This window comes from Chanodichthys erythropterus, chromosome 7 (genome assembly GCF_024489055.1).
Source record: "Chanodichthys erythropterus isolate Z2021 chromosome 7, ASM2448905v1, whole genome shotgun sequence".
Lineage (NCBI taxonomy): Eukaryota > Metazoa > Chordata > Actinopteri > Cypriniformes > Xenocyprididae > Chanodichthys > Chanodichthys erythropterus.
The window spans coordinates 8492057-8510956 of NC_090227.1; the positions used below are offsets into that span (position 1 = coordinate 8492057).

The 18900-nt window shown below is 36.9% G+C and overlaps 1 protein-coding gene across 4 annotated transcripts in view; it reads right to left on the minus strand.

Moving 5' to 3' along the window:
• Positions 1–632: 632 nt before the first annotated feature.
• The window catches only part of veph1 (ventricular zone expressed PH domain-containing 1), a 153139-nt gene continuing 134871 nt past the window's right edge, over positions 633–18900 (minus strand). For all 4 annotated transcript variants that reach the window (XM_067388985.1, XM_067388987.1, XM_067388988.1 and 1 more), the window contains exons 12-14: positions 18562–18679; positions 8653–8789; positions 633–2573 (exon numbers count right to left, since the gene is read on the minus strand). In XM_067388985.1, the coding sequence (XP_067245086.1) occupies positions 2337–2573; positions 8653–8789; positions 18562–18679 (492 nt within the window). In that variant the 3' untranslated portion in view covers positions 633–2336. The remainder of the gene's footprint in view (positions 2574–8652; positions 8790–18561; positions 18680–18900) is intronic.

Consider the following 18900-nt stretch of genomic DNA (forward strand, 5'->3'; position numbering starts at 1 on the left):
TTTCTGTTTCAGAAGTGGCTTGGCTCCTTTTCCTGAAGATGTCTGAGTGTGGTGACTCTTGATGCGCTGACTCCGGCTTCATTTGACTCATTGTGAAGCTCTCCCAAGTGTCTGAATCGGCTTTACTTGACAGTATTCTCAAGCTTGTGATCATCCCTGTTGCTTGTGCACCTTTGCCTACCCAATTTCTTCCTTCTAGTCAACTTTGCATTTAATATGCTTTGATATATCACTCTGTAAACAGCCACCACATTCAGTAATGACCATCTGTGACTTACTCTCTTTGTGGAGGGTGTCAATGATTGTCTCCTGGACCATTGCCAAGTCAGCAGTCTTCCCCATTAGCGTGGTTTCAAAGAACAAGAGATACACGGAATTTATACTGTAAGGATGTTCATTTAATGAAACTCAAATGTAAATATTGTAATATTTTGAGATACTGGATTTTGGACTTTCATTAGCTGTACGCTCTAATCAACAAATAAAAAATAAAAAAAAAAACTTTTGAAATGTTTTACTTTACATGTAGGGAATCTAGTATAAATGAAAGTTTCATTTTTAAAAATAATTTACAATAAGAAAATGAACTTTTTCACGATATTCTAATTATATGACCAGCACCTGTATATTAATTCTCTCCACTGCATTTCTTAAATGATTAGCGTGCTGAGATGCAAGATAATTTACAAAAAACAAAATGCAGTAACTACACTGAAGCATAAAAATTGAATTTTGATTGATTTGACAATTTTCACCCTCTGTTCTCTCTGAATCTAAACATAATTGAGCCAAACCCATCTATCACACAGCAGACTACAGTGTAAGAGACCCGAGGTCACTGATTTACTGATTGACTCATTTGCCTTTGCACAACAAAAATAGTTATTACTATAAATAAATAAAAGGTTTGTATTTGAGTCACTGTTACAGTACAACATCGACATTCATCCATGGATAAAAATCACAGAGAAAAAGGGTCAAACTTTGCCAGCAAACGTGCCTGGAGACATGAAAGCCCACATTAGAACACAAAACACAGCTCAGAAACATATCAGTGGAATGAATTTCTTTCTACATTGTTCTGTGCTTCGCTCAAACTTCGAAGAGGTCCTCCATGTAATTCAGAAAGTCATTGATCAACATTATTTACAGGAAAGATCCTGTGGCCAAAGAACATTGTGTACAAAGATCTGTTTTGCCACTCCATTTATACATTTGTATCCCCAGAGTTGAATGTTTTCATGCGCTGATTATTAGAGGCACTTCTTGATGCTTTTGGTCCTTTTTTTGTAAAAATCAATCCAGCTTAATTCTTTTATTGCTGTAGTTTGACAACTAAGTGCTTAATGTAGAATAATATTATTGCTGTCAAGATGGCCCTTGCTGAATTCTGGGAGCACAGGAGAGCTGGTAGTACAATTCAAGATTATGAAGACTTCAGTGCTTACTGTAAGTAGGGCTGTCAATGAATTAAACCATTTATGGTTGTAACCAAGCAGATCTCGTCCCCACATTGACTATCATAGTAGAAAAAAAATAAATAAATACTACGATATCAATGGGGGGCGAGATCTGCTTAGTTACATCCATTCTTCCAAATATTATACAGGTTCCAGAAATTTATACAACTTGAAGGGGAGTAAATGATTAGAATTATCATTTTTGGGTGAACTATCCCTTTAAAACATTTGTGTATCATCAATTATTTTAATTATTTCATTAATAAGACACCTATTTTCTAAAGAAAACCATTAATCCCCATTCAGGTCACTTTGACCCCCTTTATGCATTTGTGTAGATTTTTTGGTTTATGCATTCTAGGGTAAAAAAAAAAAAAGTTAAACTTACGCGTTAACATGTTAACCATGACAGCCCAAACTGTAAGTGATAGCTGAATCTGAGTAAGTCTTCTATACTTTTCTGGAAAGACTAAATAAAGATTAAATAAATCATAATTTCTGCTCTCAAAACATTGCAATATGACCCACAGAACAACTGTGTGAAGTGTGGACAGACATCGCAGTGTTACTCAGCTTCATTGTACGTCACTCTTTTCTTTGGTCATGTCCCAAATGACGCACTTTTTGTTGACTTGTAGCCTTGTGCCCTTTCTATCACATGTCCGAGAAGTTCAATTAATCATTTCATGATTCAAAAGGACCCTCCCCCTCCCCAATTTAGGTGGAGGATGGCTACAAAAGTTGAAGGTGGCATTTGAGACAAGGCCTTTGTCTTTGATGTTGACAAACCATTGTAATGAGATAATATGGCAATAAGACATACCCACGTGGTTTGATATGCCAGTCTTTAAGACAACATCTTCGGCAGAACAGGCGTCACAGGTATGTGGTGGCCTCGCGGTTCTCACGTTCTTTGGCCTGGGCCACAGCCACATTGATGCACTGCAGCCATTCTTCTGCATGCTTCTCATCTTGAGCTTTCAGCACGTAGGTTTTGCTGTCGGTGAAGATCTCGAAGGCTCTGGGTAGCCCACGGTCACGCCTTTTCTTTGCAACGGCCTTAACGCTTTGCACTTTGCTAAGTTCAATTGTGCTGTTGTCCAGCTCGTCCTTCTGTGAGTACAAGAGGGAAAAAGTGGCATCAATCAGAGCTAATACACTTTAATATTCAGGTTGGTCTGAATGGACCACAGCCAGTGCTCTATGTCAGTGGTTGTCAATCCTGGTCCTGCGGACCCACCGAAATGCACATTTTGTATGTCTCTCTTATCTGACACACTCAGCTTAGTTCACCACTGGACTAATGCTGCCTTCACATGCAATCAGAGATGTCCTACTTCCCGGTTGTGAATACGAGCACCTATTTATTGGGTCAATCTTATTAAATGTTACTTTAAATTTAATATCAAATAACACTACAGTTTATAATCAAGTACTTTACATGTGCTTTAGGGGCCGTTTACACAACACCATTTTCAAATAAAAGGGGAAACTTTTTGTGTTTTGGCCTTTCATTTACATGACAATGGGGGCCTGAAAGCGCAAACCTTTGAGAACGGGTTTCAAAGTGCAAGTTTTTGAAAACGATATTGTTATTGTCTCCATATAAAGTACAAAAATGGATTTGTGAAAATGTTGCATGCACATGCATATTATGTGTTCAGTCTACAGGCCCGTAGTGTTTCTTTACAAAGTGACATCGCCAACTACTGGCCTGGCATGACTAATACAGCGATTTTTGTCGTTTTCGTGGATGTGAACGGGGAACGTTTTGACAATTTTGTCATCTGTACATGAAATATGCATAGGAAAAACTTTTCTGTTTTTAGTGCATTGTTGTCGTGTAAACGCTCCCTTAGTCAAAAAACAAACAAAAAACTTAACTGTCACCGTCCCGCTAGCGAGACGTTTGCCATTATATACTTAAAACAATAATATCTTAGTCTAAACATAAAATAATATTGACAAATTATATATCATTTGAAAGCTTACAAATTTAATTTTTAATATTTGTAGTTTTCTGATTTCCAAGACAGTAGAAACAGTATATTTATTTATTTACAGTATTTATTAATTCCCAACAACAACAGTAGGAACAGTAGGAATGGTAATTTATTAATTAGCAGCAACAATATTTTTGACTCATAAAGCATGTTCAGACATTTATTTTGAAATAGCAACGAAAATGGTACCGCGCCCAAACAAATTCTTACTAAAAGTTCAATTTTTAAGATATCAACCTTAAATATGAAACACAACTTGATTAATTTTCAGATTTTGGCTTTGGTTTTCTTGCAGTTTTAGAGTAAAACAGTTGTGTAAAATATATATTTTATATGAATGATAAGAAATCATAATTTTAAATTTTCCTAAACTAAAACTTTAATAAGTATTTCAAACTTAGGCCTGTGCTCAAAAGTATTCAATATTTAAAACAATTTAAATTGTCGTCTGTTTCCCAAAAATGGGAGAGACAGTTAAAGAATGAAAGAAATATTTTGTTAAACCATCATGATTAAAATACGCTTTAAAGTATAACTTTTAATTTGACTTTATTACAAAGTGTTATGAGAGAGTGTGTGTATGTTAAGTGAGTTAGCCACAAAATTGTACTCTCTTTTATTACACTTAAGTGGCCTTTTATTTCATATTATCTGCAAGTACAGTTTTTTAACATCTTTTAATATTTCAAGTACAAACCCGATTCCAAAAAAAGTTGGGACAGTGTACAAATTGTGAATAAAAAAGGAATGCAATAATTTACAAATCTCAAACTTTTATTTTATTCACAATGGAATATAGATAACATATCAAATGTTGAAAGTGAGACATTTTGAAATGTCATGCCAAATATTGGCTCATTTTGGATTTCATGAGAGCTACACATTCCAAAAAAGTTGGGACAGGTAGCAGTAAGAGGCCGGAAAAGTTAAATGTACATATAAGGAACAGCTGGAGGACCAATTTGCAACTTATTAGGTCAATTGGCAACACGATTGGGTATAAAAAGAGCCTCTCAGAGTGGAAGTGTTTCTCAGAAGTCAAGATGGGCAGAAGATCACCAATTCCCCCAATGCTGCGGCGAAAAATAGTGGAGCAATATCAGAAAGGAGTTTCTCAGAGGAAAAATTGCAAAGAGTTTGAAGTTAACATCATCTACAGTGCATAATATCATCCAAAGATTCGGAGAATCTGGAACAATAAGGGGTGCGTAATGGTCAAGGCCGGAAAACCATACTGGATGCCCATGATCTTTGGGTCTTTAGACGGCACTGCATCACATACAGGAATGCTACTGTAATGGAAATCACAACATGGGCTCAGGAATACTTCCAGAAAACATTGTTGGTGAACACAATCCACCGTGCCATTTGCCGTTGCCGGCTAAAACTCTATAGGTCAAAAAAGAAGCCATATCTAAACATGATCCAGAAGCGCAGGCGTTTTCTCTGGGCCAAGGCTCATTTAAAATGGACAGTGGCAAAGTGGAAAACTGTTCTGTGGTCAGACGAATCAAAATTTGAAGTTCTTTTTGGAAAAACTGGGACGCCATGTCATCCGGACTAAAGAGGACAAGGACAACCCAAGATGTTATCAGCGCTCAGTTCAGAAGCCTGCATCTCTGATGGTATGGGGTTGCATGAGTGCGTGTGGCATGGGCAGCTTACACATCTGGAAAGGCACTATCAATGCTGAAAGGTATATCCAAGTTCTAGAACAACATATGCTCCCATCCAGACGTCGTCTCTTTCAGGGAAGACCTTGCATTTTCCAACATGACAATGCCAGACCACATACTGCATCAATTACAACATCATGGCTGCATAGAAGAAGGATCCGGGTACTGAAATGGTCATCTATGTTGTATTCTGAATAAAATATTGAAATTTGAAACTTCCACATCATTGCATTCTGTTTTTATTCACAATTTGTACAGTGTCCCAACTTTTTTGGAATCGGGTTTGTACACTACAAGTACACATCCAATACAGTTTCAAAGTTGCAAACTCACAAAGGTTGGGGAGTTTAGATATAACACAATCTTGCAATGAATAGTGAACCATTGTAACTAATGCCTAATGGTAATGCATGTTATTTGGGATGGGGTTTATGTTATGGGGTTTTGGGTTGGAGGCTCACAGCGTGCATGGTCCCAATTCTCCTACTCTATTGTTCTTCCTGTCTCACAGCAGGTTTTTAGGAGTCGCTGCACAAAGTTTGCCAAAAATGAAGCTTATTGTTGTTTGTGTGCACTGATTTGAATGAGCGCCATTAAAATGAAAGAAAAAGCAGCAGAACTGCAAGAAAATTAAAGGCATAATAAAAACAAGATACTGTGACAAGAGGCCAAATTGCCCTCAAAATCATACTGAAAGTGTTTGTGTCATGTCTGATAAAAAAAAAATAAAGATTTGTCAAGACTTTGCAAAATAAAATGACTGTAGCAATGCATCGCTTTTCCAGAGTAAAATTTACAATGAAACAAGATTTAATGTGCTTACAGCTCTGAAAAATGAATTAATTTTTACTAAAAAAGCTTTTGCTGGCTTTCTGTCAGAATACTGTGAGACTGACTGATCTTAGCTTTGTAGTCACTGTTTGCATGTCATGGATTTGGTTATGGATTCTCCTTTGCACAATATTAAATATGGCTCCAAGTTGTATGGACGCATAGTAAATTGGGTCTTTGCTTTGTTTGAATGCAAGAGTGAGATTCTGACAAGCCATTTTAGTTTTATTTAGTTCATGTAATTCCCTTCAGGAAAAGCTTTGGTGAATCTCAAGATTAAGTCTTAGGTTTTTGAAAGATAATGATCATCTTCCAAAAAGCAGGGCTAATAAAATTAAGACGAATACAATACTAGCTAACTATTGGCTCCAAGACTGAAACATGTAACATTTTAATTTACAAAATTGCTCAATATAGATGGTTGTTCAAGAACACTATTGATCATATTCAGTAGTCCATACAACTTATTCCAGATATTCTAAGTCTTTTGAAGCAAAACTATAGCTTTGTGTGAGAAACAGACATAAATTTAGGTCACAGATCACTGTTAATTGGTATTGTCACGTTTTTCAAACTTGCTACTTTGTGATCATTCACGTGACACGAGAAGCAACGGAATTTGGCATCAGTTATGTTGGTCTTGAAACATCTAAAGGTGGAATGAAAAGCAAGACTGAGCAAACAACTTAAATTTTGCCTTGGTTCTCACACAGAGTTTCATTTGACTTCTGAAGATCTGGAAGATCCCACAAAAATTGTATGGACTACAGGTGCTTGTCATATAATTAGAATATCATCAAAAAGTTGATTTATTTCACTAATTCCATTCAAAAAGTGAAACTTGTTGTGGTGACCAGGGCGGGCGAGAGCCGTGAGGGAACGGCGCGAGGCCGGTGACGCAAGTGATGACGAGCATCACCTGGGAGTGATGAATATAAATATAATGAATATAATATTCATTCATTACACATAGACTGATATATTTCAAATGTTTATTTCTTTTAATTTTGATGATTATAACTGACAACTAAGGAAATCCCAAATTCAGTATCTCAGAAAATTAGAATATTACTTAAGACATTACTTAAAATCTTGGCCAACTAAAAAGTATGAACATGAAAAGTATGAGCATGTACAGTACTCAATACTTAGTTGGGGCTTCTTTTGCCTGAATTACTGCAGCAATGCAGCGTGGCATGGAGTCGATCAGTCTGTGGCACTGCTCAGGTGTTATGAGAGTCCAGGTTGCTCTGATAGTGGCCTTCAGCTCTTCTGCATTGTTGGGTCTGGTATATCGCATCTTCCTCTTCACAATACCCCATAGATTTTCTATGGGGTTAAGGTCAGGCGAGTTTGCTGGCCAATTAAGAACAGGGATACCATGTTCCTTAAACCAGGTACTGTGGTACTTTGGCACTGTGTGCAGGTGCCAAGTCCTGTTGGAAAATGAAATCTGCATCTCCATAAAGTTGGTTAGCAGCTGGAAGCATGAAGTACTCTAAAACTTCCTGGTATACAGCTGCGTTGACCTTGGACCTCAGAAAACACAGTGGACCAACACCAGCAGATGACATGGCACCCCAAATCATCACTGACTGTGGAAACTTTACACTGGACCTCAAGCAACGTGGATTGTGTGCCTCACCTCTCTTCCTCCAGACTCTGGGACCCTGATTTCCAAAGGAAATGCAAAATTTACGTTCATCAGAGAACATAACTTTGGACCACTCAGCAGCAGTCCAGTCCTTTTTGTCTTTAGCCCAAGCGAGAAGCTTCTGACACAGTCTGTTGTTCAAGAGTGGCTTAACACAAGGAATGCGACAGCTGAAACCCATGTCTTGCATACGTCTGTGCGTAGTGGTTCTTGAAGCACTGACTCCAGATGCAGTCCACTCTTTGTGAATCTCCCCCACATTTTTGAATGGGTTTTGTTTCACAATCCTCTCCAGGGTGTGGTTATCCCTATTGCTTGTACACTTTTTTCTACCACATCTTTTCCTTCCCTTAGCCTCTCTATTAATGTGCTTGGACACAGAGCTCTGTGAACAGCCAGCCGCTTTTGCAATGACCTTTTGTGTCTTGCCCTCCTTGTGCAAGGTGTCAATGGTCGTCTTTTGGACAACTGTCAAGTCAGCAGTCTTCCCCATGATTGTTTAACCTACAGGACTAGACTGAGACACCATTTAAAGGCCTTTGCAGGTGTTTTGAGTTAATTAACTAATTAGAGTGTGGCACCAGGTGTCTTCAACATTGAACCTTTTCACAATATTCTAGTTTTCTGAGATACTGAATTTGGGATTTCCCGTAGTTGTCAGTTATAATCATCAAAATTAAAAGAAATAAACATTTGAAATATATCAGTCTGTGTGTAATGAATGAATATAATATACAAGTTTCATTTTTTGAATGGAATTAGTGAAATAAATCAACTTTTTGATGATATTCTAATTATATGACCAGCACCTGTAAATGATAAGCTTTCCTTGTATGGAAAACAGAATCTGCCAAACATCTTATTTTGTGTTCCACAAAAGAAACAAAATAATATAAGGTTGGACGATATGGGGCTGAGTAAATTATTACAAAATGGTCATTTTTGTATGATCAATTTCTTTTAGAGAGTTTTGATGGTAAGAAATGCATAAATGATACAATCTGATGTCTTGTGAATGGGACACTTACTGATTTTCCTCTTCTGAAAAGAAGCTGGTTGCCGGCAAGAGTGAAATAACGTGTTTTCCACCTTTTGATGAACTTCCAGCGTACCTGTTTCTCCTTCAGCTTCCCTTCGATGAGTGGCTGGCCATCCTGGTTAACGACTGAGCAGAAAGAGTCAAAATGAAATAGAGAATGTTAAAGTAGTCTAAAGCCCCATTCATACCAAGAACGATAACTATAAAGATAACTATAATGATAACCATATTTGCATCCACATCAACAAATGACAACGGTCTGTTTATTTTAAGCTCACATGCTGCAGTTTCAAAGTGTGTACAACATGTTTTTGTTGCATTTACACATTTTTAACCAGCAGATGTCCTCAGCTTGCTAAGTTTTGAGTGAATAGCTAACGTAATCGATCTAATCTAACAGTGAATTTAGCCGAATAAGTCAATATAGTGGAATAATAAAAAAAAACAACAAAACAACAACACCTAGTCTTTTTCACAGCAACTTCAAAGGAAGCAAGACAATGTTGTCGAAACTAGTCCTGGATACCTGAGGTAATTTTATGTTACACTGTTTGCTAGTCTAACATAATGATCTCATTGTTAATACTTCTAGCCATTTATTCTGACCAACTGTTTTCTATGTCTCCATTTTCTTTAAAGTATTCTTGAAAAGGGGTTGTGACAATGTCCTCTGCAATTTTAAATGTGCAAGCCCTTAAGTCAGAATAATAAATATAAAAGAATAGCAGAGTCCACACCACAGCTATAATGATAACAATATAGAGAAACGATATTGTTGTTATCATTTTCAAAATCTATTCTAATTTATGACCTGCGCATTTAAAATGCAAGTTAATCGGTTCAGAAAAAGCCACCACTGTTTGACAAGTCAAACCACCTTTTCACGGATACTTATAGAAAATGAATATATGGAAAACATCAGTTGAAATAAATGTTGAGAAGTATTAATGATGAGATCAGTATGCCAGGTTAGCAATCAATGTAACATAAAATTACCTCAGGTATCCAGCGCTAGATTCGACAAGAGTGTCTTGCTTCCTTCAAAGTTTTAGTAAAAAGACTAGGCACTGTATTAAATTCCACTATTGACTTTGTTAGGTAAATTCACTGTTAGATTAGATAGATTAGATATAATTAGATCTAGATTAAATGTGTATGGGCCTTTATACCATGAAAAAGATTTCATGAGAAAGTTGTATGAACTTTTATAATTATGATTTTTGTCAGCCTTTGCCCGGACTATTTTCATGGTATGGAAAAGAGCACCGTAAACACTCTTCAAAATATATTTCTTTTTGTGCTCCATGGAAGAAAGTCAGTCAAAACAGAATTGAAATGACATGAGGGTAAGTAAAAATTTGTTGGCCTTATAGCCATCTTTGCCCATACAGACACTTTGAATTGAACACAAAACAATACTCTTCTCTCACAGAGCATCCTCTTCTGGACCTATGCCATGCTAATCTATTTACACACACAGAGAATTATTATGGGTAAAGTTTTCTCATTAGACGAACAAAAGAGCACTGCTCAGTGTTTATCACCACATTGCAATATCTGGTGTGGTTTCAGACGTGGTGAATATTGTGTCTCCTGCCTGTGTTTGCTGGGTCTGTCTGAACTACACAAAGCGTTTTACAGATCTCTCTCATGGGTCTATTTCAGTTAAACAGGAAGCTGTGTTATAGCCCTTCCAGGATGGTACAAAGCAGCCCATTGTCTGAGTTTTCCTTTTTTCAGCAAGGAAAACAGATGAGAATCTGCAGCGCTTTGATAGCCCGCTTAAGATTAAGCAAGACTGATATCTGATAATCACCAAACTATAATCCCAACTGGCAGAAGATAAACTCATGGTGTATTAGAGAACACTGGACTACTGATTTACACTGCGGTAAAAAACATTGCCCTTGACCTGACGCAATTTCCTAGAAATTCATTCGTTTAGAACATCATTTGTTTAGTAATTAGGTTAGTATAATAATGTAATTCTGGGATATAAAAGGCACTTTCCACGAATAGGGTACAAAATAAGCCCTGGAATTCTTAAAGTAATTTTGTTTTTCTTTTTTCAACAAATGGTTAGTGAAAGGAGGTGCTTAACTCTCAGAAAATGTTGATTTTTTTTACCTCAAGGGGGTTGAGCTACATTTTATGTGCTGCCATAAAAACAGACTGTGACTGTGTTTGTAAATACAACCCGAATTCCAGAAATGTTGGGACGTTTTTTAAATTTGAATAAAATGATAAAAAGACTTTCAAATCACATGAGCCAATATTTTATTCACAATAGAATATAGACAATATAAATAACATAAATGTTTAAACTGAGAAATTTTGCAATTTTATGCACCAAATGAGCTCATTTCAAATTTGATGCCTGCTACAGGTCTCAAAATAGTTGGGACGGGGGTTCCTCCTCTTTTAAAAACAGTTTGAAGACGTCTGGGCATCGAGGTTATGAGTTTTGGTGTTGGATTTTGGTCCCATTCTTGCCTGACAGAGGTTTCCAGATGCTGAAGAGTTTGTGGTCGTCTTTCGTTTAATGATGCACCAAATGTTCTCTATAAGTGAAAGATCTGGACTGCAGGCAAGCCAATTCAGCACCCGGACTCTTCTACGATGAAGCCATGCTGTTGTAATAGCTGCAGTATGTGGTTTTGTATTGTCCTGCTGAAATACACAAGGCCTTCCCTGAAATAGACGTCGTCTGGAGGGGAGCATATGTTGCTCTAAAACCTTTATATACCTTTCAGCATTCATAGTACTTTCCAAACACGAAAGCTGCCCATACACCCCCATACCATCAGAGATGCTGGCTTTTGAACTGAATGCTGATAACACGCTGGAAATTCTCCCTCCTCTTTAGCACGGAGGACACGTTGTCCATGATTTCCAACAAGAATGTCAAATTTGGACTCGTCTGACCATAGAACACTTTTCCACTTTGAAACTTTGTCCATTTTAAATAAGTCTTTGCTCACAGGACACGTCACAGACATGCCAGGCTCCAGCACCCTCCAATCACAGCGCACACCATCCCCTGAATACTAATCACCGTCACCTGCACCTCATCAGCACGCTCATCACCAGCACTACTTAAGACACTTACACACACAGTCACATTGTCCGGTCTTGTTTGCATCTAAGGACTTACCTGAATGCTTACCTCAAGGACTCCTCTTGCTGCTTACCTGTACTCCGTGTACCAAAGCTCCTCTCCTCGTCTTCGATCTGGTGTGAAGTGTTGTTTGAAGTCATCTACTCCATTCAGCAAGTTCATTCTCCATTGTCACTCTGCAACCATAAAAGGACAGTGTCATTCTCCATATCATTCATCAGTCACGAACTTGCATCGGTTTACTCACCTGTTGTCATCCATATACTCTGCTTGTGTTCAATAAACTACCTGTTAACCTATCTTCTGTCTCCTGGCTGGTCCTATTGTAACAACACGACGGCACTTCTGGATTATGTTCACATATGGCTTTTTGCATGATAGAGCATTAGTTGGCATCTGCAGATGGCACGGCAGATTGTGTTTACCGACAGTGGTTTCTGGAAGTATTCTTGGGCCCATTTAGTAATGTCAGTGACACAATCATGCCGATGAGTGATGCAGTGTCGTCTGAGGGCCCCGAAGACCACGGGCATCCAATAAAGGTCTTTGGCCTTGTCCCTAATGCACAGAGATTTCTCCAGTTTCTCTGAATCTTTTGATGATGTTATGCACTGTAGATGATGAGATTTGCAAAGCCTTTGCAAATCGACGTTGAAGAACATTGTTAACTTAATTAGTTGCCAGATGTTCTTTCAGCTGAATCTTTTCAAAATGTCTTACTTTTTCAATCATTTGTTGCCCCCGTGCCAACTTTTCTGAGACCTGTAGCAGGGATCAAATTTGAAATGAGCTTATTTAATGGATAAAAGTGTAATATTTCTCTGTTTAAACATTTGTTATGTTATCTATGTTCTATTGTGAATGAAATATTGGCTCATGTGATTTGAAAGTCTTTTAGTTTTCATTTTATTCAAATTTAAAAAACGTCCCAACATTTAAGGAATTTGGGTTACAAACACACCACCACATTAAATATAATTTCAGATTATGTCAAAACGACACTGTGTGTTGAATGCACTTGAAAAGGTCAAGATCTTTAACATGGGACAGCCCGAAATCATAATTTCAAAGAGTGAAAACAGGTATGTGATACTAATAGCTACTTTTAATGATAAGTTAGTGTTGTTGTTGTTGTTTTTTTCATTAATATACCTAGTAGTTTTCACAACTGATGAGATTAGGACCTTTAATGCAAAAAACCCCTGATAAATCATGTGACACCAATGTAATTTATTTTTGGAAAGTGCTAAAACAGTTCACTTTGGTATTTCTGGTAAACCACATAAAAAATGTAAAAGAACAAAAATCTGGCAGAACAATTGAGAGATAATGGTTGTTCTGGTGGTTTCAACCCAAAACTTTCTGCAGATGTCTGTATTGCAATGCTAGTAAAGGTTAATAATTGAATTAGTGTGTGTTTATCCCATGAGCAACATAATAATTATCTATTATGAATTCTTTTTCATTTGACTTGCTTTCATACTCTGCTTTTCTCTGTCATGCATGAATCTAAGCACTAGTATGTATATTTGAGTACATGAGCAAAACAAATATGAAATGCATGTTTTATAAATCCCAGAACATTAAAAGCATCTGTGCTCCTTTCTGCGTTCCATTTGTTTACCTAAATTGATTTCTGTTCTGTTGATTTTATTGTGTATATGATACTGTACTTGAAAATAAGTTTGTCTGTTTGTGGTCATGAAAATGAAACACACACTAATGATAAGAGCAGAAGCCAAAACCGATGCTCAGCAAGTCCAAAGTAAGACAGACTACAGTTGCTTAAAAGATTTTGGTCTTTCTGAAATTACACAATGTCCTGAAACATAGTAGCGTTTTGCGACACACTCAAATGTGCTCTCCCCATCACAAGCGAAGTGCAAACCTGTAGTAAAATAGCATATTATACAAATTGGGATGCAGCCCAGCTTTGAAAATATGGATTCTGGCAGTCCCAATGCACATGTAGCACATAAATCAACAAAAGCCAATGGGAGAAGAGTGAGAAGTTTTGAGTGCTGTTACCAATTTGTCAATAAGAACACTGAGGTAAGAATTGTTTATTCCAGTTTGGCTACAAGTGTAAATTCATTCAATGAGGATATTGCTTGTGGGGAAAGAAAAATATTGTATATGAATAATGTATATTTTTCTGCTGGTTGGTGTATGTTATAGATTTTTTTTTTTTGCTGGGCTTTGGCCAATGTTGTGCTCTACTGTTGATTTAGAGTAACTAAAGAAAGAAGCTCTGATAGTCAGACAAGATTCCAGCAACCCCTGCTGAGAGTGTGGATTCACTTCTATAGAATTTACTGGACAGGGTTTTACATATTTTAGCAAAGTTGGAGTATGTCCAACTCCACGTCAAAAACAACACATTGGACAAAGGTTCATGAGTTTATTTGGGATTTTAAAAGGTGAAATGTCACTATATGTTCATGAGTTTTAAATTATTTGAGTTCAAAAGATTACAAAATAAGATAAAGTTTAACACACACACATCTGGTTAACTATCCATGTAGGGACTCTCCATAGACGTAATGGTTTTTATACTGTACAAACTGTATATTCTATCCCCTAACCATAACCCTACACAAACTACACAACCTTAACCTGTATACACACACACACACACACACACGTTTGTGTTTGTGAATTGTGGGGACATTCCATAGGCGTAATGGTTTTTATACTGTACAAAGCATATTTTCTATCCCCCTACACCAACCCTACACCTAAACCTACCCATCACAGAAAACTGTGCACATTTTTACCTTCTCACAAAAACTCATTCTGTATGATTTATAAGCCTTTTGAAAAATGGGGACATGGGGTAATGTCCTCATAAGTCACCCTCTTCTTGTATTACCTATGTCATACCCATGTCATTATACAAATTTGTGTACAAATTTCGCAAAAAAATGCATACACACACACACACGCTTTTAAGTTTGAACACAATTGGTTGAATTTATTTTTTCATGATTTTAAAAAACATTCATTCTTAAAGGTTTATGCTTAAATGCTTAAAATTAGTTTTGCAGGCAAATATAAATTCTACAGATTTTTCTTATGAAACTATTATTATTTTTGTTTTTTAAATCTTTTGAAATAAACAAGCAGCCAAGACATAATTTCTGCAGTGAGAAAGGCAGCATGTAGTTTTGAAGCTGGGTCACTGCGTTCTGTCTCCTTGTTTGAATTTCTCATTAATGTCTGAACCAAACTCCAAGCGATGGAATGCTCTCAAATACTATAATGTGCTTCATGAACTGACGACACACAAGACTTCTGTCAGACCGCAACACTGCCAAGGTGCTGCTGGTCCAAGCTTTGCTTCCCCAAGTCCTTATTTCTGCAAACATTCAGCTCGCTCTATTAAAAATCATTACAGCTCTCTGCTAATGGAAACTGTCCCACACTCCAAATAAGGAGATAGGAGGTAGAATGTGTGCAACAAACACTCGTTTAATGAGCGGCACTTGCTATTGAAGTTTCAATGAGTCTTTTATTCCCACCTTGGCTGCTGGATGGTGGTATGTAAACACATTTCCTGTCTCATTAAAGTGTCTCTTCGTGGCAAATAAACAGCTTTCTGAGGTAAAGTGACGCCATCGATATTTCATGTACTGTAGCAATCCAATACTCCACTAAAGCAGTAGTGAACAATTTTAATATCCATCTCTGAGGGTGTTAAATATTCAAAGTAGGAAAACATGATTAACAAGCACTTTTTTTTTTCTTCTGAATTTTGATTCAGCACAGTGTTACTGAGTAATTTCCATCAGAACTTTATAATTGGCCCAAAGCAGTTTTCTTATGTCAGAGTGTCATTTCCAATGACTGGCATCACAGTTTCCTAGTACTTTGGGGCTGATATGTATGGAAGCTTGTTTCAGCTTTTGTAGCCGCTAGTTCTTTGACGTCAACTTGATGTGTCCAGGCTTTACAGTAATTTAGCGAGTTTATTGTGCAAAAGCCACTTTTTGATAAAGCTATAAGCCATTCATTTTACCACAGATAAAGGGTCATCTTAGGCACACACTCAAAAAATAAAAATGTTCAATGATCTTAACCCTTAGGGGACTAAGCCCTTTTTGGTCCGTTTTCTTTATTTTTACATTTCGGCTTATAAACCATATGTAATGATGATGGACCACCATGTATTTGGTATCAATGGATTCAGAAGACCCTAAGCTATAATAAGCATGCATGCAATATGTTTATAAAGGAAGTATGAGTGAAAAATTGTACAATAAACTAGAGAATTTCAAAAACGAAAATGAGATTTTTCTCATTTATTACTGAAAATCCTACCTCACACAACAATAGTGAAAAGATTTTGACCCAAAAATATATTTTTCAAACCCTTTGCTTGACAGAAATGGGTTAATGTTCAATCAAATGTGTAAAGAACAGTTAAATAATTAACTTTATTTACAAACAGTCCTAGGCGTTTTTTTTTATTTTTGGGACTAAGCCCTTTTTGGTCTGTTTTCTCTATTTTTATATTTGGGCTTATAAATCATATGTAAAGGAGATGGAACACCCTGTGTTTGGTATCTATGGATTCAGAAGACCCTAAGCTACCATAAGCATGCATGTAATGTGTTTAGAAAGGAAGTATGAGTGAAAGAAAATGTACAGTAAACTAGAGAATTTCAAAAACGAAAATTAGATTTTTGTCATTTATTACTGAAAATCACACATCACAGAATATAGAACAAAAAATATATATATTTTTCAAATGTGTTATTGTTTAATCAAATGTGTAAAAAACAATTAAATAATTAACTTTTTTTTTTACAAACAGTCCTAGGCATGCCAGTGAGCAAAGCAAGGCCTCTCCATCGGTGTAAAAGCTGTCTGCTCCAGATTTCTCCTCGTCACTTTCCAGTAATTGTTCCAGAGCTTGTTCTGCCGTAAATCTTTTACTGCTTGCCATTTTGATAAAACAATTCTGTAATAATGCTATATCTCTCTCGAATTTATCTCTTTGTGCTCGCTAATACTCAGATCGCTCTCTGTAACACTCCGATCGCTTTCTGCTTTCTCCACCTGATGCTGATTCTCCGATCGCTTATTGATTACACCCGGCTGCCGGTCTTTTACTATAGGCCAGCGAGCTTTTACAAGGCTACAGCAGAGCTACAGAGTCCTCTGAATGGCTAGAATACATCATGGTAACCTTCCTCTGATTGGGTTAGAAAAATATTCCTCCCAGCGGCAATTTTTACATTGGTTGTTGCGTGTTGAATCTGCCTAACATAATCGTTTTCATTGTCCTGTTTACGCAGTGGTATTGCGCAATAAGGGAAGCGCGTGTAATATACAGACTGGATACCACTGTTTTCAGTGGAATCTGAGGAAGACGGCAAAAAAGACCGCATCTCTCTAGCATTAATAGTTTTTGAGATAACTACACATTTGTAAAAGTATGCCATTTTGGGCGGTACCGCCCAATCCGTCCCTCAAGGGTTAATTAAAATGGTGTAAACTTTTTTTTAGCCAAATGAATAAAGCCTTTTAAACTAAACAATTTGGTTCGACCAATTTTTCTGTTGAATAAACTTATGCCTATGAAAATAAGTAAGTGCTGGTCCTAAGCAACTAGCTCCAGCTCAGGACCAGCTTAAACCAGCTCATGACCAACTAAGGACCAGCATAAACCAGTTCAAACCAGCTGCCATGCTTCAAAACATACCTAATCAGCTTTTTTTTTCAACATGGAATTACAATGCTACAGTGGTTAAGCGGTGAGTTACATCATTGTACGGGACACACACTCCTGTCTGTGTTGGTCTCGATCTGGATACTGTTTATGACAAACAAAAATGATCTAAATGGATTAAGAAAACTTCCATTTTACAAACTTGAATTGATTGCATGCAATAAAATTACAGTGTGAAACAATGTTCAAGAATTGTGTTTGATTAGCTAATCTTAATTAAATAATTTTCATTTACATTCTTTTTTTAGTGTTTCAAATGCCTATAAATGATCTCAGATGAAACAGACGTGTTCCATGTGCAGCAATTAACAATATGTTTTTGGTAAAACATTCAGTCCAGAGGCAAAGACCTTCTCTGTTGTATCTAATTGGTTCTTGTGGAAAAATCCTACCAAAAAGCATGGCTGCACATCTGGAGAAGATTTTAAAAAAAGCAACAACAATACTGGATGCATTTGAATGGGATCAGAAGCCTCTTTGTCTGAACATCCTAATGCTGGATTGATGTAAATGTATCTCTGCTAAAGAAATGAGAGGAACCACCTTTTACTCTAGTTTTTGTTTCTTTCTTCTCTTCATGGAAAGCAGATTTCAGCAATCATCACAGAAGACTGTATACGACATCTGGAGTCCTGACGTGCTTTTGCAAAATCATGGAGTCGCTAATCATTAGCTTCAGAAAAGGATCAACTGTAACTCTCTTAAAATGATGGTTGTTTCTCCCTGAAGCTGTTAACAGCTGTGACCAGATCATCGAGTCAGCTAGTTGAACTCGATAACCAGATCAGCCCAATTTGTTAATAAATTATTCAGATCAGTTTTGTGAACCACATCAACTGATTCACTGAAAAGACTCAAAAGAATGACACCATTACTTCTCTCATGAATTCTCACACACCAGGGAAAGAGTTTACAACCGAATTCCACTAAATTCACTTTCAAAAGGTAATGAAATCTCTGCTGGTTTTCTGCAACACTAATAACCTTGGTACATCATCACAGGTTTGAGAGTGACTCATTTAAAATATTATTCAAATCTTATTTACCTGTGGCTTTTTCTGGATTACTGCACATGAAACAGAGCCAGCCACCCTCCTCTTCACTGTAGCTGAACAGGTCAAAGAAACGAACCTCCTCCAGATACATCTGCAAACTGTCCACATCCTAAGAGTCAATACAGAGAAGAAATTTAGCAGATGAAGCTATTCAAAAGCACTGAAGATAACACACAACAGAAAGAGTTCTTAGTTACCTGCTCATTCATCTTATCTGCTCCAAAACCCAGACAGCATAATTACAATGAAAGCAAAACAATTTTTATGGGATAAATCATCTAGAAATAGCTCTTTAAGGTAACAATTGTAGGTTATAAAGCCTTCTAAGAT